The sequence below is a fragment of the Glandiceps talaboti genome, chromosome 4, assembly GCF_964340395.1.
Source record: "Glandiceps talaboti chromosome 4, keGlaTala1.1, whole genome shotgun sequence".
NCBI classification, from domain to species: domain Eukaryota; kingdom Metazoa; phylum Hemichordata; class Enteropneusta; family Spengelidae; genus Glandiceps; species Glandiceps talaboti.
In genome coordinates, this window is record NC_135552.1 from 19,742,181 (window position 1) to 19,769,876 (window position 27,696).

At 35.4% G+C, this 27,696-nt stretch overlaps 1 protein-coding gene across 1 annotated transcript in view; it reads right to left on the reverse strand.

The window, feature by feature from the left end:
- Positions 1–27,696, reverse strand: part of LOC144434285 (MAM and LDL-receptor class A domain-containing protein 1-like) — a 58,811-nt gene that overhangs the window by 9,368 nt on the left and 21,747 nt on the right. The window contains exons 36-59 of the mRNA XM_078122737.1: positions 27,340–27,611; positions 27,043–27,133; positions 26,518–26,646; positions 26,036–26,292; positions 25,333–25,573; positions 23,358–23,693; positions 22,760–22,879; positions 21,574–21,602; positions 9,553–9,664; positions 9,079–9,341; positions 8,292–8,376; positions 7,278–7,403; positions 6,487–6,624; positions 6,047–6,156; positions 5,058–5,216; positions 4,628–4,718; positions 4,366–4,524; positions 4,023–4,124; positions 3,473–3,594; positions 2,749–2,889; positions 1,913–2,117; positions 1,236–1,385; positions 536–636; positions 1–17 (exon numbers count right to left, since the gene is read on the reverse strand). The exon at positions 1–17 is cut by the window's left edge and continues 148 nt beyond it. Coding sequence (XP_077978863.1) covers positions 1–17; positions 536–636; positions 1,236–1,385; positions 1,913–2,117; positions 2,749–2,889; positions 3,473–3,594; positions 4,023–4,124; positions 4,366–4,524; positions 4,628–4,718; positions 5,058–5,216; positions 6,047–6,156; positions 6,487–6,624; positions 7,278–7,403; positions 8,292–8,376; positions 9,079–9,341; positions 9,553–9,664; positions 21,574–21,602; positions 22,760–22,879; positions 23,358–23,693; positions 25,333–25,573; positions 26,036–26,292; positions 26,518–26,646; positions 27,043–27,133; positions 27,340–27,611 — 3,556 coding nt within the window. The remainder of the gene's footprint in view (positions 18–535; positions 637–1,235; positions 1,386–1,912; positions 2,118–2,748; positions 2,890–3,472; positions 3,595–4,022; positions 4,125–4,365; positions 4,525–4,627; positions 4,719–5,057; positions 5,217–6,046; positions 6,157–6,486; positions 6,625–7,277; positions 7,404–8,291; positions 8,377–9,078; positions 9,342–9,552; positions 9,665–21,573; positions 21,603–22,759; positions 22,880–23,357; positions 23,694–25,332; positions 25,574–26,035; positions 26,293–26,517; positions 26,647–27,042; positions 27,134–27,339; positions 27,612–27,696) is intronic.

A 27,696-nucleotide genomic window follows, 5' to 3' on the forward strand; every position in this document is an offset into this window, starting at 1 on the left:
TGGTAGAAAAATCGAATCTATAAGAAGTAAAAACCCTGGTGAGTCCAAATGTATAGTGCTTACGTTTAAGCTCGTTGAGTTTGATGCCAACCACATAGAAACATAGAAACAACATAGCCACGAAGCCATGTGTTTTGTAAGTAAATGGGTGGACAAGTATGCAAATGTATAATTCAGTCGCCTGTTAAAATATGAACATTATGTAGATGGTGATTGTATTTGCGAACTGTGTGTGTTAAGTATATTACAGTTCTGGTTACCGTGCACGAGCCATTAAAGACAAAAACTATAGAATATATACTCGATCTGGTCGTTCCATGTTAAGCTGAAAAGTAGACTGCGATCTTGACCCGACTTCTGGGAAGCAACTTTGGCGTAAGAAAAGTTGACCGTGTATGAACTTAGTTGGTTCTCCGCAACGCTCGGCTGATCCCGGACCTGTGAGTAGCATTATTGACTCTGTTGGTGTAAGTTACTGGCCAAGTGTAAAGTATGATAATAAAAAAATAAAATAAAGCAAAAGCAGGACCCATACCTTGCAATTATCGCCTGAAGTTGGTCTGAAAACTTTACTATTCAACGTGGCTGTTTCACCTTGTCTATTTTGTTCAGATACATCTATGTAGGCGTACTGACCTGTAATATGTAGAATACATCGCAGTTCTCTAAATTGTTGCGTGCATTGTTCAAAACGAAAGGTTAAATATATTCAACAATCGCTGATCATCAAGTGTTAGTCTAATAAAGTCAATGCAGGTGAATAAGATATGAGGACATCGAATCCGAACGACCGTGATTGGGCCCAGAGGAGACCACAGGCGCATAAATGTGTCGTTCATGATTAAATAATGGAAGAATTAGTCTTTTAGATGAATGTCATGTCAATTAGAGACAATGTGTTGTTAATGGACTGAAATGTCGGACTGAGATCACCTATATTGTTAACTGTCACAAATACTGTATAGTATAAGACTATATCGAAATGCCTGTATTATATCAATTAATTCCATTGTCGAATTGAATTATTGAACTTTATTTCACCAGAAAATGGGAAAATAAACATGAAACAATTATGTACAATAGCTAATACAATGTAATACAGTACCCACAATAAATGATAATATGTTTCTGGTGAGGACCATGGATATATATGTAGCTGGCGTGTACTAGATTGTTATTTTGAAAAGGCATTCATGTTACATAAATATTTCGAATTGGGAAAATGTAGGACTAACCCAATGAATCTCCTTTGGTATGGTCCATACTAGGTCCTGTTCCTGGAGACGGCGTGTCTCCTTTATTCAACTTCCAATCAAAGTCGTCATCTTCTCCTTGGATCCAGTTACAAAATCCTATCTCTAAATCACAACGTTCTGTATAGAGAGCTGAAACAAATGGATGACATTACATTACTTAGTTAGTAGTTAGTATCATCGATATTCAGTCATTGCATTAAGACGAAATTACGTAATTCAGTTAACATTTAGTATCAAATATTAAAAGTTATAATATCACAAGCACGAAATATTTCGTTTGGACAATGTAATATTATTTACTTATGGCACAATAACTTTTATTTATGTTACGAAACCAAGCTGATAAACCTCATTGTTGTGAAGATGTACAAACTTTCAGATGATGAAAATACCTCCCGACCTACCTACCTACCTTCCTACATATACATGTATGTATATTATATACATAACTATGTGAATACATGACCGATTCCCTATAAAGTAGTTCCATTACAGTAACTTTTTACTGCACCTTAGAATTGTCACCTGTTAACGCATTAAGATGCAGCGTCGGAATGTTTATTTTGCCATTTCTATTTCTATTAACTTATATTTATATATGGTCTTAATCTAGTATATGGACATGGAAATTGATGTTCAGTTATCTATTCACTGACCACAATTCTCCGGCAGTTCATCAGACCCATCGCCACAATCCTCATTGAAATCACATCGAAGATTACTCTCAATGCAGGAACCACTGTTGCATCGATATTGACTTGGTTGACATGACGGCACAATTGGTGAAATGGCACAGTTCACAAATTCAATGTCATCAATAAAAAGATCATCAAACGACATAGGGTTGACAGTAATTTGGATCTGTAAGAGATAATGAAGTGATGTTGCGATGGATAGACCATTTGTGACATCAACAGTGAATCATATGTGGTTATGATGGTGGTGATGATGATGATGATGATGATGATGATGATAACAGTGGTGGTGATGGTGACCATGGTAGTCATGGTGGGTGGTGTTGATGATGATGATGACGATGACGATGACGATGATGATGATGATGGTGGTGATGATGATGATGGTGGTGATGATGATGGTGGTGGTGGTGGTGGTGGTGGTGGTGGTGGTGATATGGTGATTGTTATGGTGATGGCTGTAGTTATGGTCATAATGGTGGTGATTATGGTAATGATAATTATGATGGTGATGGTGGTGGTGGTGAATGTTACATCAGTTGACAAGTACGCATTTTAAAATACTATTTAGGGTCTTTCACTCGTGTTGTTTAATGAAATAATACAGTTTTATGAACATTTTGGACAAATGTCTCATTCCTTAGATACGCAGGAAAACATGGCTATATATAATACTACTTTATCGTTTCAAAGCTTATATTATTCTTAGAACGTGTAAAAAATCGTAGTGTAACAAGTAAAAGGATTGAAATCAAACTTGACATTCAAGTCCGAACTCTGCAGGACCCTAAAAATACCTGAAAAGTTTCATTTCTTCTTCCAATAGAAACATTGATTTGATCCCACTCTCCATTAGTGTCTATACCAGCTCTGAACCATAATAGTTTACTCTCTGTATCCGTTTCATCAAAGAAATAGACCAGTATAGTACTCATATCCTGAAACGATGATGAACGGTTGAGAAGTAATTCAAGAATATATATATATATATATATATATATATATATATATATATATATATATATATATATATATATATATATATATATATATATATATATATATATATATATATATATATATATATATATATATATATATATATATATATATATCCAAAATAAAAATTAATATATACATTGCCTAAACGCTTTGTGTTATTACTTTGGCAACAAGATGTTAAGTTCCAAAAGTTGGGACCAAGCGCACCCTTCAAATGATCCAAAAGATGTCCAATTGAAGCATTAACCTCTTTCGTCAGAATAAGTAAAAGTTAAGTAAACGTGGCTTATACATCAAACGTATCCACAGGTGTTTGTGTATGATGAATCTGATAACATCCCAGAAATGTCGTGTAACCACAAGTGGTACAACTGTCGAAAGTTACGTTTTTTTCCATGAAAATGGTCAGCACTGTAACACCTCTTCTTCTTTAGTTCAAACTGTTTTCCTCTACTTCGAACATTCAAAAAATGGATTCGTTATATTTGTGGGATTTTTACAGAGCCTTCTTATATTTACCTGTACGGAATACAACCAAAATGTGATATTGCAATCTGCAGAAGATGCTGGTAGTGGTGGACTGTTCAAAATAGCAGACCAAAGAAACGAACCATACCCACGTACAATCTCCATGTAATATCCTAAAAAACATTAAACATTGAAGATTTCATTATGATTATGATTATGATTATAATTATGATTATGAATTCATATTAAATAATAATTATGGACATAATCTAGTTACATTAAATGCCAGTTTGAAATTCTATAAGTGTTTGATTTATTACAGGATTGTTAGAAACACACAGTACAGTTATCATATCAATGGTACATATGGAGGCCGTTGTCAAAATCAAGGAAAAAGGCACTGTATATGTATTCCTAATGTGGCCCTCCCCAGAACCGATTTGTAAAATCCGTTGGCCTTCCAATTCACACGACTTTCCTCTAATAGTTACTGGAGGCGCTCTAGTTCAAATATCCCCATGAGTTCTTAATTTGATATTTAGTTTATTTAATCACTTTTAATCATACCGTGTAGTAAATGTCGGACCAGAATGATACTTACCTTGACCAGTGGTATGGTCAGCTCCTTGTGATCTCTGCCACACTGCTGACCCTGCACTTTGATCAATATAGCCACATTGGTCAGTCTCAAAATCACACGTACCTGAAAGAGTAGGAATACAATATTGGTCTGGTAATATTGCTTTGTATAAAGTGGTAGCATATACATTTGTAATAAATTCAAATAATTTCTAAGGCTGGCTCGACTCTTTATCATAATTCATTGTTAGGTTAACTTTTTAAAATGATCTCATGATACATATGTAATCCTTTATTTCAGAAGATTGTTAAATTTTAATAAGAACGACTTGATTTCGTAAGACGTCTAAATGTGTTAGACATACCGTCGCAGTTTGCTTCGTCGGAGCCATCAGGACAATTTATATTCCAATTACAAAACTGTTCTGCGTTAATACAACTGCCATCTGCACACGTCCAGTAATCGCTACCACATGGATTGGCACGTGTTGTCGGAGCCGGCGTCGTACCAATTGGCAGTTGTCCTAGAGTATAAAATATACCGTGATTTTCAAGGAACGTTCATTATTTGGTCCGATGAAATATTTACAAGAAATAATGACTAAAGAAGTAAAAATGTCGACATACCAGAGTAAACTTGACAATCTGATGTGAAAGAAATATCATCTATGGCAACATCGCTTACAACAGATGTTCCCCGAATAGCTTCGAAAACAATCTACAAAATTAAAGCAAGATGTACAAAGTTATTAGTTTACATGTTGTTGTTGTTGTTGTTGTTGTTGTTGTTGTTGTTGTTGTTGTTGTTGTTGTTGTGTATAGTGCACTCATATTTGTAAGGTTCGGGAATTTAGAGTAAAATGATATCAGTATTTGAAACTTATCGTTCATAGTAATAAGTTAACATGTCACATATATATTTAAATCAGTCTTCTATTTCAAATCAATAAATGATACTGTGTATAAAGTAAAGGTGCAAAGACATTATAACTACAAATTAAATGTCAAAATAAATGCACACATAAAATGAATAGGTTAAACAACCATACACTCTGACCTGGAAGTTATCAGACGGGCTAAGTGAAATGACAGCACGTTGATAGAAGTCTCCAAGATGACCGGTAAAGGACCATTCTAACACCATGGGACCACCTATGGAAGTTCTAGTATAGACATTCAGAGTGGGAATGTCCCGGATGTGGTACCAGAAACGAAGCTGAAAATATAAAAAATGTTTGACATTCAAAGATAACTATGACCCATGTGCAGTATTTCAAATTATAAGAGTTCGCAAATAGTCTGTTTTTTCACAACTTTATAAGTAGCTTGGTTTGCTGAGAAAACTGTTATCAGTCCAACTGTGAGTGCATGACAAGGAAATTTCATTTCTGGGACTTGACATGAGTATAACATTATTATTTAGTTCAAGGAGACAAGTCAAAGATTTACTAAAAAAGCATGGCCTTCTTTATCTTGCATACTGCTTTAATGCCATGTAACCGAGATTGCATAATTAGCCAATCTTTTCAACCTTGCGAGTACACGAATGTCCGGAATAATTGAGTTGTACGCTATTTCACTGCAATGCCTAGAACTTCAGGAATTTGGGCTGTAGGTTTTGCTAATTACAATATATTCCATGTATACAACATATTTGTTGCTTTCGTCGTAAATTTCTATTCAAAGATGTGAAGTGTACTTGTCACATGGTTTAACACATTGTAAAGGTAGGTTTTGAAACCATGTTCACAGTTTGCATGATGGAAAAGTTATGTTGTTACACATGCATATATCAACAGTGATGTATGTATGCTTCGATAATGATGTCATTCCTAAATTAAACTCGTCATATATATATATATATATATATATATATATATATATATATATATATATATATATATATATATATATGTGTGTGTGTGTGTGTGTGTGTGTGTGTGTGTGTGTGTGTGTGTGTGTGTGTGTGTGTGTGTTTATTAAAATACGTTTATCAAATCATATGACACATCTTACCATAGATATCAGAGTTGACTAGGATCTTACCTGACAATCGTCGTTAATATTTGGCTTTTGAAAGAAATTGCTGCCAACTCTAGATTGGGCATATGTTCCAGTAAATGATATATCAAGGAAATAGATATACAGTAGATGGCCTATAAAGAAATAATATTAGGGTTGTAAGGTTCTATAGTGATAACTAATGTGCTTTACTGAACATTTACAACCAACCAACAAATAAGTTCAAAAACGAATGAAACGTGTGAATATAATCACAGGTTTTGAACAGGATAGTATTCTTCTTCGCGATGTGACTTTTACACGTTATTTTGAGAAATGTCAATGCCATTGTATTACATGTAATGAATACGTAACTTCAAAAGTTGAGAAGATAAGCACTTGAACATACCATTTATATGGAGGATTTACCTTCAATGTTCTTTCAAGTTGATGAAGCTAAAGTTGATAAACCTATAGCTACTTACCCTGCATATTACGTAAAGTATGGTCTCTGTGGACAGGGGAGTAGTCTGCTTGTATCCTTTCCCAATCCAATTCGTTCTCATTCTCTAAATTCTCCCAACCACAAGAATCAATTTCAAAATCACATCGTAGATAAGAATCTGTGAATATTAATCAGAACTTTAAAGTATTCTTGTATATGTATATGTATATGTATATGTATATGTATATGTATATGTATAATTATGTATATGTATATGTATATGTATATGTATATGTATATGTGTATGTATATGTATAATTATGTATATGTATATGTATATGTATAATTATGTATATGTATATGTATATGTATATGTATATGTATATGTATAATTATGTATATGTATATGTATATGTATAATTATGTATATGTATATGTCTATGTATATGTATATGTATATGTATATGTATAATTATGTATATGTTTATGTATATGTATATGTATATGTATAATTATGTATATGTATATGTATATATATATGTATATGCATTTTGGTTTATGTAAGACTAAAAACAAATATGACTTTGGCTGTGAAGAGCATTTGCAAAAGTAACCCTATATCATTCTACGATTTATCCATATTGAGCTCATTGGGTCATTGGTATACCTTAATTAATCTCATTTATGTACCTTAATTCAACTAGTACTGATATTACTTTATTTCAACTCATTGTCTACCTTCATTTAATTCATTCGTGCACGTTAGTTCAAACCTGGACGTCGTAATAAATAGCTAGGTGGGAATTGTAGATGAAATCAAAGTAAACTTACTACAAAGTACTACATCCTCGTCAGAATAATCACCACAATCATCACTATAGTCACAGATTTTGTCTTCAGTTATACAAGCACCACTGGTACATCTAAACTCATCTGACTGGCAAGTTGGTTTAAATACTGAAAATGTCAAGAAATTATAGAAAGGAATATTTCAAGCGACATTACATGGTAGAGAAATCGAAATTGGATTAGAAACTCTTCAGTGAACCACAAAGAGACATTCAATAGAGTGTGCAGATGTGCCATGGAACAGTAAAATTTTGGCCAACGTAACACATTGTATTCCTCAGAAAGGAGCTATGAAAGCATAGATATGTGTAATTGCTTGAGGGATAACGATTATAGTACAGTGTACGGGGGGGGGGGGGGCTAGTTGCTAGCTACTCTTATTCGAAAGGACTTCTACCTTCTTTTAAACAAATGCGAGTTACATAAATAATAAACGAGAGCCCGCGCCATAACGATACCCCAGATTATGAATAACGGTTGTTATAGCCTTGTCAAAAAAGTTACATATTTAGCTTCAAAAGTTGCTCGAAAACCTTTGACCCTAACCCTTGAGGAGAAGGAGGAGGAAGGAGATGAGAAGGTGCAAATTTATGTGTTCGTAAACAAAACCTGGGACATACCCATTACTGAAACGTTCAGTGTTGACCAACATCCAGTGCTGTCAAAAAGAGCAGTGGTTTGTAGTATTTTTTTTTTCAGCTGGACTTTTATTGAAAGATAGATGGATTGATGGATTGACCGATTAAAGGTGTTAAAGAAAAGCTATTTTTCATCAGTTAACCGAAAAAGTGCTAATCCATATCCATAAATAACAGCTGATCAGTTATTTTAGTAGTTTTAAAATTTAACATGACCATCGATCCGTTTATCACTTGTAATATACGCTAATACTAATTGCCAACAGTTCTGATTAAATCAGTTGTTAGTATAGTATACGGTGTACAATAAACCTAATTCAATGTTATGATCACCGATCAGTCCATTGTCATGTCTTACCTGGCAGGGAGCATCCATTGAAAGAGATGTCATCAATTGCTATATCTCCGAACACACTGCCACGTCTGATTGCTTCAATCACCACCTGGTTTGAAAAGTACGAATACCAACCGTTAGGTGATATATTTAAGTCTATGAAGGTACAGTACATATGCGGACAGTACTGTTATAGATATGAAAAGATGATTCTATGTTTATTAATGTGTTGATGAACATAGATATAGAATATTGTATATATCCAAAGATTTCTTAACTGATGGAATTCCTTCTAAGAGATCATCATCATCATCATCATCATCATCATCATCATCATCATCATCATCATCATCATCATCATCATCATCATCATCACCTCCCATCATCATCATCTTAATCATTTCACCCACCACCACCACCACCATCATCATCATCATCATCATCATCATCCATTAAATTCATATGATATTACGGCCACCGGCTGCAACCTATTTACTTGCATTGTAAATTGGTATTAGGTATGTGGCATACCTTTGCAACCTTCTTTGCTTACACTTTTAATTGGTGCGGTATATACAGCCTGTAATTTCAGCATATTTTACGAATACAATAGGTGTAGTATGTGGCCTTCTGCAACCTCTTTTACTTAAAAGTAAACACTAATTGGTGAGGTGTACGGCCTACGACTGCAGCCTCTTTTGAATTACACTGTTAATTGGTGCTGTCTATGGGCTACGAATGCAACCTGTTTTACTTACGCTGTTAATTGGTGTGGTACTACGTGTTATAACTGCAATACTTTCTTACTTACAGTAAATTGATGTGGTATATGGCCTATAACTGCAATCCCTTCATTCCACTTATCACCTTGGTCTCCATAAGCCACCCATGCTTCAAATACGTAGGTATTATCAATCTCCTTCACTTGAACTCTTAGTTCACCTATATTCTTTCCCATCATGTGATACCAAAATCTCATTTCACACCCAGAACCAGCCTGCTGTAAAACAGGGCTTGTGTACCGACCCCATTCATAACTTCCGGCATCGTTAATATCTACATAGATGTACCAACCTGGAGAAAACGTTATATACAATCAAGACAAGTCAGTTAGTGGTGAAGTCCGGCCTTCGAAATATATATAACAGGTATACCAACATGGATAGTTTTCCTTCATGTACATAAGGCGCCGAGGTGAAGAAAGATGGGGTTGACATTTTTAGATTTATGATATACAAGTAAAATAACTGTGTTGTAATAATGTAAAAAAAAACCTTGTAATTACCATCTTCCGACAGCAAGGTGTGATCATAAGATGGTCCAGTATTAGATGCTGGTGTGGCTCCACGCCATCTTTTCCATTGGTATTGTCCATCACTTGTATCATTCCACCCACACTGGTCTTAACAGCCCGAAAACAATTTTCCAATTTCCGAAAACCTGGTATTTCACACAATTGTAGTAGGAAAAAGTGCAAAAAATGCAAAAAATCTCATATTTTTTAATAATTGTTGAAGTAAAATCCAGTTGATCAACTTTTGAATATTCCTTCAGTGTTTGTACCTTGAAAATGTTAAGTACATCATATTTTAACTGCAAATATCAATTCATTAAACTACATGAAAAAATGTCAGCTTGATCATACACATACCTAAATTAATATATTTTTGATTCTGAACAGAGATTTTTAACCTTGGCATAAAAAGACTGAAATATTGCCAGTGAAATTATAAAAATTCATATAATTGTTGTAAGATTATCACAGTTTAAAACAAAATCTCTCAGGTCAGTTGTTGTAATCTAAAAGTCCCAAGTTAGAATTTCAATTTCACTTCCCTGTCACACAAATCAGGCATTTTTTGAGGAAATAACAAAAAAGTCATTGTCCCCTCCACCAATCTTCAATTCTACCGGACAATATAAAATGTTTCATAGACTGGTGTGTCGGTCAGCTATCAGTTGCAGGAATTGTCCTGCAGCTGAAAGGGGTGTGTCAGATGCAGGACTTGTCCTGAAGCTGAAAGGGGTGTGTCAGTTGCAGGACTTGTCCTGAAGCTGAAAGGGGTGTGTCAGTTGCAGGACTTGTCCTGAAGCTGAAAGGGGTGTGTCAGTTGCAGGACTTGTCCTGAAGCTGAAAGGGGTGTGTCAGATGCAGGAATTGTCCTGAAGCTGAAAGGGGTGTGTCAGATGCAGGAATTGTCCTGAAGCTGAAAGGGGTGTGTCAGTTGCAGGACTTGTCCTGAAGCTGAAAGGGGTGTGTCAGTTGCAGGACTTGTCCTGAAGCTGAAAGGGGTGTGTCAGTTGCAGGACTTGTCCTGAAGCTGAGAGGGGAAGTGTCAACTGAAGGATTTCATTGCCTAACAGTTTCTGAAATTGTTGCATAGTTGAACAGCTTATAAATGCTCTGCATGACACAAGGACTCTATAATTGGTTCAGGATCGTGGATTTTATAAAGTAACCTATTATTTATTTGTTTTCTTTTTATTTAGTTGAGTGGGGGTGCGATATATGGGTTTTACTGCACATGTCTGCAATTACACAATCACATGAATTATGTTCTAACACCACTCAGTATATTGTGGTCACCAAGCTCAAATAAAAATAGAACAAATATACAAAAAGTTACCAATAAACACACAACATTCGATAAAAGGTTTTTCAAAACATCCATGGACTTGAATCAAGTCAACCCACACTCTTGCATTAACATTCCACACACACACAAACAAACACAAAGAGATGTTCCCTTTAAAGTTTTAGTTGTTTTATTTACAATGGTGTTTCTAGTCCGTTCTCTATGGTGGTCTGAGCACTAATGCTACTTTGCTAGAAAACATGTTCAGGAAACACTTTATGGTTTTAAATTCAATGTTATCAATGTTACATGTGGCAGTACCAAGCTAGAATGTATCTCAAATGAAAAGCTTTTAGGTGTAAATATTGATGATACACTGACTTGGGAAAAACAAGTGAACACTGTATGTAGTAAAGTTGCTTTTAAACTTCATCAACTTAAACGTATTAGAACTTTTTTAAATCAGAGAGCAAAGATTACTTTTTACAATTGTTTTATACTACCCCACTTTGACTACTGTTCTAACATATGGGGTCATTGTTCAAACACGCTTTTACTCCGCATTGAAAGACTTCAGAAAGCTGTTGCAAGAGTGCTTTTAGACACTAATTTTAAATACACCTAGTACTGTTTTATTTGAATCTCTTCAATGGCTTCCTTTCAGAAAACGTATCATTTACAATGAAGCTGTTTCAATGTACAAAGTCCAGAATAGCCTGGCTCCAAATTATCTGAATGATTTTAGAGGCATTCGAGAAGTGCACACTCGTAACACATGTGCAGCAGACAGAGATGAACTTTACATCCCAAAACATAGAACACAGTTTTTTAGGAAGAGTTTTTTATATAATGGTGTTAAAACCTGGAATGATTTAAGTATTGATATCAAATCATGCTCCACTCTTCAGTCTTTTAAACGTAAATGTAAATGTCATCTTTTAGGAAACAGTTAGTTTAGTAGTCGCCTGGCTGTTCTTCTGGCTTTTGCCATTTTACTCACCCTTGTATTTGTTTTAATGGTTTAGTATTTTTAATGTATATATTGTATATTTTTATCTCGACACTGTGTGAGAAGAGCCTTTGGCTCAACAGTCTATCGAGTTTAAATAAAGTCTAATAATAATAATAATAATAAATTTTTTTAAAAGCCCATCAGTATGGAGAAGATTTAAATACAAACAGTTGACAGACAGCGGAGCTAAAAATGTTTCATAATAAGCATCAGGAAATAAAAATTTAAAAATTACAATTTACACGTCTTATTAATGACGAATCCCACACTACCTGACTTTTCTCTGTGTCTGTGGATGGCAGAAGAGAAATTTATCAATTTGAAGTTTCCATATAAGACACTGCGCTTATGTTACAGATGTCATTATGAGCAATACAAATGAAAACTATTAGATTCAATATACACTTGAGTTATACTTGTAAATTTGATTTAGCAGACTTTCATAATGAACCATGGTATTAGAACTGAAGTATATAGTCTATGAAATTAATGAATCAAATGTTGTGATGTGTTCATGATATTATACATCAGGGTTGCTCGGTTCTTTATGATTGGACAATATTGATGCCTGCGTGCAATCAGGACATACAAGACCACAATGAAAACTGTGAAACATTTACAGATCACTCTCATTTCAAATACAAACAATTACAGTAGGCTGGCTTTGATTTTGTCTGACCAGGTAGTACACAATGTAAAAGGCCTACACCCCAAAAGCAATGAAGGAATTAAATCGACAATCAGAAAATTATGCCTGGTTCAAATTATTATTTAGTTTTGAGACCTATAAAGAACAATTTTAAAGGTTGTGGTATTGGGTTAGTGTTTGACTTTGTACATTCAACCAAAGTAACAATATAAGGTAAAAGACTACTACAAAGTTGCACAAGTAAAAAATTATCTCAGTCTAATCCATCGATGTCAACTTCATTATCGGTTAATAGTGCATCTGCTAACGATCCGCATCTCAGTTTACAGAAGTTGATGCACCTTTCATCTTTGTCGATCCCAACAACACCATTGTCATAGCTGATACCAAACCGCTCCATGAAACAACAAAAAAGATAACAACATTATATTAACAATGACTTACATGTTTAATATTACAATTATGTTAAAGTTTTGGAAATTGGTGATTTGAACAAACTTCTGTATATTCTAGTTTGCTGAATGGATGTGAAATAGGAATTTAATTGTTTGTAGGAATTTTTAATGTTGAAAAAAACATATTTTCACTTTACATATAGTCATAATGAGTCCCCTCAACCTACAGCAGAGGTATCCACTGAATATATTAACATATATATGCATACATGGCCCAACCCATAGCCATACATCATCTTAATGGAATGCCAAGCCAAAAAATGACTTTAGCTAGATGTTTGGGCATTCCATCCTTACAGCAAACTTTGTTTGCTTATCAAATCAAAAGAAAGCCTGAATGTCTAACAGCAAGACTATCATTGCCACAGACAAGTAGGAAGCAGATTGGCAATGAGTATTGTTCCGAGGTTCTAACAGGAGGATGAGCTTGAACGTCAGTTTCAAACATATGCCAAAAGTTACCGAGTGTCACATGAGTTGCACCATCGGTGTTTGTTTCTATAGCAACCCCAGTGTTCTCCACGAGGGTCTTTGCCTTGACGTGAACGTCTTCATGAGATTCTATTCAATGTCGTCAATGAAGGAAGTGAACAGCGACACTGCGTCTATCATCATTTATGAACTCATTTATCGCCTTGATTATAACAATGGTAGCCGAAACAAAAACAGTAAATGTAGTACCGTCTTAAAGTAGAAGACGGTATGTTTGTAGTTTCTATGGCTGGGTAAATCAACCCGGTAATTTCCAAGCCTTCTCGCATACGTAATACAGTACACATGTTTGCATACAATGTACATGTACGATGTCACGACAATTTTCACATTGTATTGATGAATACGAACAAAAACCTAAAATTTATACATGTTCTTTAGAAATAACTACTCCGGTACGGTTCCATCGTAAAATTAATGTCCTAAATGATCATGTTTGGATGTGAATCACAATCATAGTACCATGAGGTAGCTCCGACGTGGCAGGCATGTTTGTTATGGTACGTTTGCACTGAACGTATTCGGTTATTCTTAGCCCAAATGCATCACATTAAAAATGTATGTACATGTATTTCTGGCAAATTTTGATGAAAAATCATTTTCCATTCATAAAAAATTAAAAAGATATCAATTTTAGAGAAATAAAGGGAAATGGATTGTTTTCAGTTAATTTTTATGAATGACATGCACATTTACAAGGTGAAACCAACAACTCAAAACTAAGTGATAGCTAGCCTAGAGGTGCATACATCAATAATGCCATGTGTTGTGTTGTGTTGTGTAAAACATGCTTGCCAACATTACTGTAACCGTCTGAAATATGTAAATTAGGTGTAAAAAGGTGAATTTTAACGAAATACACTCACATTTGGTTGTACATGGACCTATGGGCATGGTCATTGTTGTTTGGGATATTGCACTCATTTTTGAACATGTACTCACTTGCCTACCAGATGTTATTATGGCAAAAACACACTAGCATTTGGTTGTTGGACTTAGTCATGGTTGCTAGGGCCAATTGTGTCAAAATATTTTGAATGAAATTTACAGAATAAGAAACCTCTCACCAAACGTCAGTCTTATTATTAACCACATACATGTACTTTTGGAGATAAATTTTTGTTGACCAAATTCACCTTTTAAGTTTTTATACTTAATTTTCATATTGCTGGTGGGATTATCCATAGACCCTCCACCATGGTGGAGGGTCTATTGATTAACGTATAACATTTCTTCATCTCTACACTCAGCCAAATCCTCAGAGTAGTTTTTGAATAAAACTACCTAGTATTTTTATTTCAAGTCTTTTGACCAAAAATGACAATTTTTGCCCTAATCACACACCAGTGATGCTATTATTTTGCTTTGGACACTTTCCCGACTAGATACCAAACCTGAAGTAATGTCCCCACCAAATACCAAGGACATTGGTCTGGCAGTTTTTTGAGTTTAAGTCATTCACACACACACACACACACACACACACACACACACACACACACACACACACTCACATACATACGTATGACCTACATGTACATGTATACCACAGAACCTTATCAGTTGTTTTTGAAATTGTTGTCATCAAAGTAACTTCAGCAACTAGATTATTGGGAGAAATTTAGATTTTATTTATCAGAATGTCATTTTGGTCATGCAACAAGAACCATTATACTACTATTATATGCTTTACCGACCTGGTGAATATTTTCAAGAAGATTTTGTTTGATAAAAATGATAAAAAAATTGATATTTTATATTAAACATCTAGTAAACAAAATTTTAGTGCAACCCTTCATATCTCTATACTATATGTTTCTAAGTACAGAATAACATTATATTTTGTATCTCAAACATTTGTATTCATACAATGTACATGTGTATCACAATACAATAGGAACACATAACACATTGAATCAATTTACATAACATGCATTTATAATTAACACAAAACCTCTTCCCTAAGGCTGCTTTCACAAAAACTTGTTGGGGGGGGGGGAGGGTCGGGAGATTTTTTTTTTTTTTTGGGGGGGGGCTTGAAAATATATTGATAGTGTGTGTGTGTGTGTGTGGGGGGGGGTACCTGAAAAAATGTTATGGGTTGTAGGGGGGGGGGGGGGTACCTGAAAATAAATTGACATCATGACTTTTCAAACATGGGAAAATAAGCTTTTAAAATGTTGGTCCTCCTTTTTCAACAACAACAACAACAACAACAACAACAACAACAACAACAACAAGTCAACAAAAACAGCAGCTACAAACAACAGTTGCTCACAAGTTCGTAAAATGAAAAAACAAAAAGTCACCTTTTAATTTTCTTTTAATAAATTGTTAATGTAATGATAAATTGAAATGGGCGAATTGAATGGTAGAGATTGTTTTTTGTCTGAAAATACCAGTGTCTTTCATGTACACTGCTATCTACTGAAATTTGGTTCATTTAATGTGTGAAATTACCTTTACGCTGTACTGAAAATATTCTTTGTGACATGACTGTGTTTTGATTTGTGGTTATTACAATGATATGTAACTTTTTCATGTAAATTCTTACTAGTATTAAATGACAGACAAATATGACAGACAACATTTTACATTTGCAGCTCTTGGAAGTTAAAAAAAAAAGAGTTGGAAAAGGTTCATCTCAGCCTGCCATCAAAATGTAAAAGGTGCACCTGCACTAAAACATACTTGACAAGTATCAAAAACTTCTGTTCAAGGTATTTTTTCATCCTATAGATATGACTATAATTTTCATGTAAACTTTTAATAACACATGTGAAACAGAAGACAATATCTCACAAGCTGAGTTAACAGAGAAAAAGGAAAATAAGTTTTTTGCACATACTTTTCAACTTTGCATGAATATACTATTACTTGTAAATATAAAGATAAATAAATAAACTTTGACATAACTCTCAATATAAAGTTACCCTAAAGATATATGGCAGGAATGAGGTAGTGAACCTGTATAGTAAAGGGTTAGTGTCAAGTAAAAATGTTGAGAAACTTGACGAATTGAGCAAGAAACTGTGTGTCAAGAAAAATATATTAAAGGGAGCAATCCTTCATTTAGAACAACAGAGAACACTTGCCTCTATGAGGGAAAGAAAAAGAATGATAGAAAGGGAGCAACATGCTGAAAAAAAAATTGATGAATATGACTGGGATGCGCTTGTCAGAAACGGTGACATTTCCAAATTGAAAGTGAAAGAACTTGATAAGTACCTTTCCAACTATGAAATTCCTGCTGTGGCAGGAATGCACAAAATACTTAGTAGACAATGTTGAGGCTGTAAGATGCCACTATTATCAATCTAAAGAAAGTGAGAGTGATTTGTCATCTGATGACAGTGACAGTGAGAATGATGATACAGCTAGTTCCAACTCTGATGAAGTTGAAGGAGAAATTGGGTCTGATGATGATGATGATGATGACAATGACATGTTTATATACACAAGATCTGGAAGGAGAGCTACCACTTGGAAATAAAAAAATTAAATAAACACATTCTGAGACTTTGTTTAAAATCCTGCATTCACCTTTGTAATCTAACGTCAAAACCAGTCCAATAATCAGGCTCTTACAAGGTAAATGTATTACCAGGTTCATTAAGTATACAATTACTATGATAATAGGGCCATCTTAATTATCATTACCACTACCGGTAATATATATCACTTGATTCCTATTCTGTTAGATGAAATGTGGCTGGCATTTTTGAGTCATACATTTATTTTCTTTTGACATTATATTGAACTAATTTACATCAAACAAGAATGGAATACATGGCAATGCACTTTATTAAGGGTTTTTTCAGTGTTATTTAGACCAATTTGATTTCTTTTAGCACACATTTAGGAAACTGAACTGGAACAATACAGTATAAAACTCTCTTTAGATAACGTGCATCACAATATTTGCAAATACAACTAAAATGACATTCAACTGTAACACTACTAGTACATGTATATTGAACAGAAAACAAAGACTCAGCTGGTCTGCTGATCATTTTACAAGAGTTATTCAAAGTGTAATTCATTTACAAGTATATGTTGTTTTTTGGAATGGCAATGCACTGGTTAACATAACATTTTGTTTGTGTATATATATACACACAATATACAAATTGATTATATATATAATGGACAAAGTTGGTATTAAGTGTATTATGTACAGTTTTGTACTTGGTATGGAATTTTAACGCACAGGAAGAGTATTCCAAAAAAAAATTATTCGGGTGGGGGGGGGGTACTTGAAATATTTGGGGCTTTGGCAGGGGGGGGGGGGGGTACTTGAAAAATTTTGGAATATGGCAGGGGGGTACTTGAAATATAAAAAATCTCCTGACCCCCCCCCCCCCCCCCCCAACACACAACAGGTTTTTGTGAAAGCAGCCTAAACAATAGCTTACATCTGAGATGGTACAATGGCAATGGTGATATTGTTAATTTTGATTGATTCCAATTGTACAAACGACATTTTCTGGAACTAAAACACACATGTAACCATAAATGAGGTGGCTTACCTTGCACTTCGCCGTTTATCAGCGACGATTGTTTTGAGTGTTCAGTCATTGTTGATATGCTAACGACTGTTTGCCGGCCTCCGTTAAACTCTTTCCATCGTTATAAATCGCTCTCACTCTCTCCACAAGGCTTTTGAGAATACTGGTATACCACCACAGTGTGTTTCATAAAACATAATCACTCCATTGAAGACGCATAACTTTCACGATTGTCAGAACATGAACCAAAAACTGCTTGGCCGTGCTGATAAACACAAAGGCTAACTTTCATATCATAACCCCTGCGTGACCTAATGGTAAAGTCCATTTCTCAAAGGTACACAAGCATCAAGGGTGAAGGGCTCGTCGACTGCAGTCATTGCCCAAAGACATGTAACTTAAAACTGCTTGCGTGGAAGAATCTTACTTTGAAATAGATCGAATCAAAATGCATGAAACGCGTCTTAACATGCACGGAAGAAACATTTTTATGTGGGTATGTGTCACAGTGTGTGTAGCGTTATCATGTTCAGTTACTCGTATATGACCTGTGCATAACATGAACTAATCCTGATTACCCAGACTCCTTTTGTTCGGATATGCAAACGGAACCCCAGACCATGCAACCCAGCTGGTACTGGTGAGCATTACGTAATATACGTGACCTCTGTTTTGGAAAACGACGCGATGGCCGTGTGTTTGGATCGAGGAGTCCATGAGAAATGCACGGTAAGTAACATGCCAAACAGTTTAGTTGTCCTGTTTATAGACGTATGCAAGCAGGACTAAGTTGTTGTATGATTGAGTTTGTGGATAAACGTCATATTAGTCCTGCTTGCATACGGAGGAATTCGGGACTCGATTCTGACAATTGTCCCTCCCCCTCCGTCCTGCGAAGAGCCAGCCGTGAAATACGGACTTACTAAAAATGCTGGTAACTATGAATAAAATCGCCCAGTGGTCAAATATTAGCAATAAATCTATTATTTAGTCGGTTTACCTCATTTTGACTGCAAAAGTCCTATAGCGGATGACCAAAACTATCAAAATCGGAACTTTTCAAATTCTATCGTAAATTTAATCACTTCTCCTTACGTACGTCGGCGCAAGTGTCTCTGGGTAATTATTCATCTCACTCAACGATATCGGTGTTACGAGGGTTTTTGAATGTTGCAGTTCGCACTTGAAAAGGTCCGATTTCGACGCTTTTTGTGATCTGAGCAGGGAATACTACCGTCAGTGGAATGGAAATGTCATAGATATTCGATCGGTTGCTAATATTTGATCGGTCGGTAGGTAATTCTTTTGCAATTGGCGCGAGTACATTTTGCTGGCGGTGTTGTAATAGGCAAACTCTATTGCTCTTTGCATGACGGTGTTTAGAGTCAAGTCAGTAATACAGACTCGTGCACCGTCATGTAAGCAGGACTAACGTCATATCACTTTATCAGCGAAATCGTACATGTTTTATGCAAAGTAGTAGAAAGTCATCATGACAATCCTTCCATTGTTTGTATTGCAGTCGTTCTAAGTTCTATCTGACGGTGTTTGTATTTATCATTCGTATTGACGTTATTAGTACTACTCATTTATAGATATAAATATCATACTTCTGTATTAAACGTGGGTGCTTTATGACGCGGTGTTTGCCTGCCTGAAATATTATACAGTACTATTCTGTTCCATGCAATGGCTTGGATCAATTGGTAAACAAACCATTCACACCAAAGGAAATTCATTACATTCAAAAGGTGCACATCATGCATTCATTTACATGTCATTACCATTCTGTCAAGATACATTGTACATATATTTTAGCATCATTTTCCCAACTGCACTAAGTACTGTAGTAGTACATGTATCTTATATTATCATATGAAGACACAAATTCACTGTTGAAAGACAAAAATCCCACACATCATTTTTAATCAAAAGTTAAGATAGCCTTGTGAAATAGTTTAGAATTTATTTCTCAAATTTCAATTAGTCAAAATCTGGACTCCTAACTTAATAATTATTTATTCCAAAAATATATATCATGTACATAACATAACAAAACACATTTACTAGTCAAGATGAATATGTATATCAATAACTAAGGGGAAAGGGGAATGAAAATATTTGTTTTGCAACTAAACTAGTGATATAAATACAGTACATTTGACATTGACAATAAATACTATCTCGGCATAACTGCCATATGTCAAATGTGACATACTAAATCTTGGATCATCAAATTAACACACTATGACATAGCATACAGATATGCCCAATTTGTATTAATCGAATATAGATATTTTTTTTAATTCTCATTTGAACTCTGACTGGCGGGGCCGTGGATGTTCCTGATATTCAATGGTAGTCTATTCCATATTTTTGTGGTGCATTCTTTATGTGAAACAGACCCTACTTGTGTGTGGCTTTTGGAGTACATAAATCATTGCTTGTAATTGCCTTGTTGAGTAGGAATGACTCATTCGACTAAAATAATTGTGAATATCTTTGGAAGACTACATGTATTGTGTAAAGAATTTCTCGTGATCAAATTTAACAATGTTTAATTTGTTGAAATAATATCTGTCACATACACATTGATATAATATTTCTCGCAGTGTATATGTCAAACAGGACATTAATTCGATATATTCTTTCCTTTTTTCAGGTAATGAAGATGGATTGGTAGCACTACAAAGGCACCAGTGTTGTCTATGGTATAAGCCAAGAACACCTGTATATGACACCCCCCCCCCCCCAACACTCAACTAAATAAAGAGAAAACAAATAAATAATAGGTTACTTTATAAAATCCACGATCCTGAACCAATTCTAGAGTGTGGTTTATTGACTGGATCCTTGTGTCATGCAGAGCATTTATAAGCAGTTCAACTATGCAACAATTTCAGAAACTGTTAGGCAATTCAATCCTGCAACTGACACACCACTTTCAGCTTCAGGACAATTCCTGCATCTGACACATCCCTTTCAGCTTCAGGACAATTCCTGCAGCTGACACACCCCTTTCAGCTGCAGGACAATTCCTGCAACTGACACACCCCTTTCAGCTTCAGGACAAGTCCTGCATCTGACACACCCCTTTCAGCTTCAGGACAATTCCTGCATCTGACACACCCCTTTCAGCTGCAGGACAATTCCTGCAACTGACACACCCCTTTCAGCTTCAGGACAAGTCCTGCATCTGACACACCCCTTTCAGCTTCAGGACAAGTCCTGCAACTGACACACCCCTTTCAGCTTCAGGACAATTCCTGCAACTGACACACCCCTTTCAGCTTCAGGACAAGTCCTGCAACTAACACAGGTTCAATTTTACTGATTATGAGGGAAATTTGCTAAAATTAATAAATATCTTAATTCAGATGTAATTTTAACACATTTTGATGGAAATATTTTGAAAGATACATTGCAGTGTGTTGATTTCATTATTTCACTGGAATCTTTGCAGTATATGAAAGGGTTTGACTACAGTAAACAAAATCTTGAAAATTGTCATGGAAAAATGTCAAAATTGATACCGTACACTCATTTATGAATCTTTCTTATGAAAATAATCTAAAAATGTGTACTTTTCGGAAAGTGGAAAATAGTTTTCGGGCTGTTTCTTGTTCAAATGTACAGTGGTAACCTTTAAGAAAACAAAGATATTTTGCGGAATGTATTCAGTTTCAGTTTACATCTGGTTAACTGGTTGGGGGTCGGGGGAGGGGGGGGGGGGTCGGTGTTTTGAAGTTGAAAATGAGTTTTGTCAAGCGGTAAGTTACTCTCAAAGTTCTGTTGCGCAAAGCCAAAATGACACTCCCAGTAAAGACCCGGCTACATTCCAAAATTACTCCATCTCCATTCTATGCATATTTTGACTTAAGATTGCGACTTATGTATAAACCCAAAGTCTTACTATAATACTGTTACCATGACATCGTTTCAATGTTATTAAATGTTGCTATTTAAGGACATAAATAACTCTTTATATATTTTATACTTTTCCGTCTACACGTTAAATTTGGAATCAATGAAACATGTAAATTATATCTCAGTGCACAGCATACAGTTGCGATTACAACTTTAGCAGATATTGAAAGGAAGCAATATACATTATATTCTAATATCATACTAGGGCTCATCAACCCATAAGCTCCTGCCAGCTAAAATTGAAAACTTAAATTTATCATTTTTTATCAAAATTTGTGTCACCAACTTAATACCTGAAAAATATTGTTTCGATTTGATGTATTATGATCAACTTGCATGCATGGTCAATAGTGTGTAACTTTGGAGTACACAGTTTAACTTTGTTTGGTCGGAATAAAACATATGATTTGAAATGGGATTTAAAAAAAGAATTGACCAAAGATACTTTGACCAGATAATCTACATGGAAACAATATGTGCATTCTCACCGTTTTACCTTTTAAAATAGGGTCGATACGATTACCACAAACACTGTGACACTAATTATTTTATTTGGCCTTACTGAATAGTTTACATTCTTATTCTTGGGAAATATTGCACAAGGCCAGTGCATATAAAAATATAGATAGGGGGAGTTTACGGGAGAAGACAAATTTGACAAATTACATTTGTTCAGGTGTCACTTTACGGCACCAAAATAACAAATTACATGATTTTGTTGTCTTCCAAAACGACTCCCTACGTCAAGTGGTGTGCCCCAAAATGATCACCATCTCAGCAGGAATATCACACAAAAAACACACTAATGAAACTATATGCGATAGTTCAATGGCAAAGTATATGTAAACAAACTATATAACTGATTTGTCGTACCACAGATTATTTCATCGTTATTGTTTTCACAGTCACTGTTGAAGTCACACACTTTGGTCATTGGCAAACACGTTCCCGTTCCGTCGTTACATTGGAATTCACAAGGCGGCGGTGGTGGTGCTATAAGATAGAAATGACCGGTTGGTCGAATTATCATACATCCCTGATTCTAACAAGGTTTAGTGTGTTTATCCAGTGGCTTGGAATTGACTAAGAAACATACAATATTGTTAGGCTGGCTGCCTCGAAGGGCACTAACGACTGTATCTGAAAGATTAATTACATAGTAAGTCAAGTCAAATATAGTCGATTTCCTTAAGGGTTTTACTGACAAGTGGTAACAATACCACTTTAAGCTAAACAAAATCATGTCATGCAATACAAGATAGAAATCGACATTTTTCGGGATGCTAATGTAGAAAGTAGATTTGACACTTTCGACGACTAAAATCGATTATATTTACATCCGAATGCATACCATTAAGTAACAGACAACTACTCAATATAACACTTTCAATGTACAATTTGTGTTAATCCCATCTGATGAATGTTATGGACTTTACCTCACCATACATGTATATATATAACTTCGACTTACGTGGGCATAGTCCATCGAGGAATGTGATGTCGTCAATCGCTATATCGCTAGCTGGTCCGTCACCGACAGTTCCTCGGATTACCAGAGTAAAAGTATTACTGCTAGGTGCCGGCACGTCCACATAGCCTTCCAACCATTTGTTACCTTGGTTACCAGACTTCGTAAACAGTATCCCTCCTTCAGAATATTCGACGGATAGTGTACCCATGTCATCACCATTCATATGATACCAGAATTTCATACACCGGTTGGTTGAATTATCATACATCCCTGATTCTAACATCGCCACTTCCCCCTCTACTCGAGGCGAAGATGTCTTCATATACAAGTAGCTTCCTGTGTAAATACAAGAATTTCTTTTCTGCTGTAGAATAACATTTTTTTGCCCCCCCCCCCCCAGCCCATTGCTCAAAGACTTGCATTGGTTTTCAACCCTAGTGCGACCCTACATGCCCCAGATACATGTACATGTACTTGTTGACTCTCTGATCGAGCGATCTCACACGAAAAAGACACATATGGTGTAGGATCACTAGATTAGATCAGCCAATGACAAGTCGCTGAGCTAATTTCAAATGACAATAAGCAGACTTCATTACATTTGCAGGGAGTAATGTCGCTGCATATATAAAAGGTACTTGTAGTCGTATTTTTCTACTTAAATTGCTGACGAATCACTTGCTATTCGCAGAATTCACAGTCTTGGTATTCAGACATAAGATGTAACAGATTCGATGGGGCAAACCTGTATACGCATAAGAGGTGGAGGAACCATCAACTACATGTATTCTAACAACTCTATCAGACGATCTCGTATGCCATCCAAGAGATACATCGACATTGGCTGCTAAAGGAGGAAAGGTTGTATGTAGCTATATTTCACCCCTGTGGAAAAGCTCATAACTCATCTTGATTAATAATCAAGGCATTATCACCATGATGTCTACATGTATCTCTTCGAGTCCGTCATCTGCCTTCAAGTGAGGGAAAGTCAATGAAACTCATATCTTAGACCGCCCTTTTTAACGGTTAATCTGATTTATAATAGCTGCCAACGACAATTCAATATCCAACGGGCCGGGGTGCGTAGTTTTTAGAAAAAAAAACTATATGGCCTAAAATTGTTTGGTTCCGATTATCCGACCCCACCTAGACCCTAACTTTTTTCATGTATTCGAGAAAAAAAATCGCAAAAATTGTGAAGTCTCGCGAGAAATAGTAGATGCGGATACTGACTTCAACGTAAAAAGACAATATAAAACTGTTCTTCCAATCTGTAATGGTTGTACATCTGGTGAGACGAAACCAATAACGCCGAGACCACATGGAAAGCAAAGGAAAACAGAACTACCTGAACTAGCTAGACACCCACATATGAAAATAAATAAATATATAAAATAAAATAAAAAATCTACCAACCTATTCTAAAATTGAGCGTAATCGGAACCACATATGTTTAGGCCTAACTACGTGCAATAATTAGCAAATAGCAGGTAGCTAGAGGTAGCAAATGGACTTTCCGATACCCATAGGCCTTATCATAAACATGTCCTTTCCACCGATAATTTTTTGAATGCTTTGCTTTAAGTTTGAAGATGTGTCAATTTCTTTATAATGAAGCACCTTTCAACAATTTCAAAATTTTAATTCGGTAACGGAGACAGCCATGTAGGAAGAGCAGTCAACACTGATAGTATCGTTCCAATGAAAGGAATTCTGTGATTGGTCAATTTTCTAGACAATGACAGGTTGTAACCATTTGAGGGCGATGTAAGATAGATGAGTTCTACTGACTTTACCTCAAGTCAGTTGATGGAGAGATAGGTATCGTTTGTGTCAGACTTATTCAAGTTACATTTTTTTTTTCAGTTGTGCTATGAGACAAGGTTAATTGATATTTTAGTTTTTGTGTGAAAATGTGACGATGTATTTGATAAATGTTATAATACATTGTATATGCAATTAAACATTTTACCATATGCTGTTCCTAAGGTCCGGTCAACCGATGGCGCTGTAGTGCTATATACATAGGCACCTCTCATTAATATCCAGTCAAATTGACTGTTTGGGTCATTCCGACGTTTAGTCCAGGTACACGTGTTACCATACTCAAACGTGCAATCTCCATACGGAATACATTCGGCCATCGTGGTCGTGATGTCATCCAATGCCAGGTAACCGTTGTTACTACTTCCAGCAACTGCTTCAAAAATTATCTAAGAACAAAGTAACACAAATTAATTTGAAATAGTTTATGAAAATCGAATTTGTGTTACTTACACTCTGTTAGAATATAATGATTGACAGAAAGGCAAAGGGTACGGGTATATAAACAAATCATAATTCCAGGCAGACCGATTACATTCACAATACATTACTCTCAAACTCTGTATGCATGCATGTCTGTACATTTCATATCATTTCTGCCTTATCGACAACCCATATTAAAGTTAGAAAAAAATCTACTTGGAAATGTTTGCTTTAATTTGTGAATGAAATGTAGTATCTTTGATATAGCCGATGGTGTAGACTGAAACAAAGAATTGATATGACTTCCTTTAGTAGTCGATTAAGTTCTGAAAATAGCAGTCACTTGATCCATTTGTGAAAGTATGTATACACGACATGTCAAGGCTAGATCAGTAATCACTTGACTTGATAATGTTGAGAAAACTCACCTGAAATCGGGTAGCGTCCCTAACTGTAACTTGTCCAACATGCCACTTTGACCTCCCTTCCATCGCGGCACTCCAGATGACGTATTCAGTCGAATCCATCTCTCGTAGGTAGACATTGAAAGACTGAAACTTGGAACCAAGCCAAGTAATCCAGAACTGCAAACAAAAGCTGCCTATTGGATCGATAAAACCACTTTCAAGTCGAGCAACGCTGCCAGGTGAATCAGTTGATGACTTATTAGCATAAAGGTAATGACCTATCGAAGACGAAAGTTTACAATATAAATACATGTATATAAACACATATACTCCATATGACAACAAATTATGGCCAAGTATTATATTGTATAAGTATAAAATTTATGCAAAATGTGATATATTTTCACACATTGACTTTCTAGCTAGATGCAATAACACTCATAGTAATACAGGTATTTGACGTCACGTTTTAGGACCATGACGTGTACTTATCATGTACCTACCGTAAGATGTCCCATAGGTGACATCACGATTTAAGTCGTCGACATCAGCTGCCTGGACAATCTCCCATTCGAAAGCGTTGTTTGGATCTGGTATTGAGTCACACACACCATTTTCAAAATCACAAACATCTGAAAATTTTACATATAAGTTCATTAAGTATTAACATCCTACTATGAATATTCTTAAAATGATTTGCTGTGTTCTAAACAACACTTATACATTATCCAATGTATTTTTAAGGTTATTGGAATGTATTACTTTGTATATTGTCTTTATATGCAAATATTCTCAGTTGTCGTATGTATCACACTTCATATCCCTAGGTTTATATCAAAATATGTTATATGTAGTACCCATGTACGTCCGCAGTAAAGTGTCACTCATACAAAAACTGACTATCTAGTATTAGGAGCTTGTAGTAATGATAAAGAATATAAAAATCGTAAGACTGGTGTCATTATCCCAGACAATGAAATCATACCTGCTACATCTATGAAGTGACATGGGATATATACAATACTTACATTTTAATGGACATGCTCCGTGAATGAAAGTCACGTCATCAATGGCTATATGACCATCCCAAGAACTTCCAATTGTGCCTTCAATTATAATCTATGAATGTAAACAGTTTACGAGAACTAGACATAATGATGTCTAGAAATAAAGCATGACATGAAAAAAAAAGCTGTTCGCTTCCACAAAGGGAAACAGATGTCACTCAAAACAACAGCAAGGCCAATATGATAGATTGTAAGTATTCAATATAAACGTCGTAATTGAAAGATTGAGAATATTCATAAACATAAATGCCTACATACTTTGAAGTTGCTGGATTCCTGAATATGTATCTGGTCATAGTTCCAGTATGGTCCATGGTCACCAAATCTTTTCCACAGTTGTAGCTCATCGTTAGCCTGTCCATCTTCCACCCTCATGTAAATATTTAGATAGTCGATTTGAGGACCATACATATGATACCAAAACATCATACACACTCCCTCAGGGTTGTGATAATTAAATATTCCACTAACAAGTCTGGCCACTTCACCCTCCATTCGTGGTGTCGACGATTCGATGTAAATGTAATAACCTAGCGTACAGTGTATGAATAAAAGAAAATCATAATTAGTAATACCTTTATCAAAATAGTTTCACTTGTCTAGAAATTGACTGCC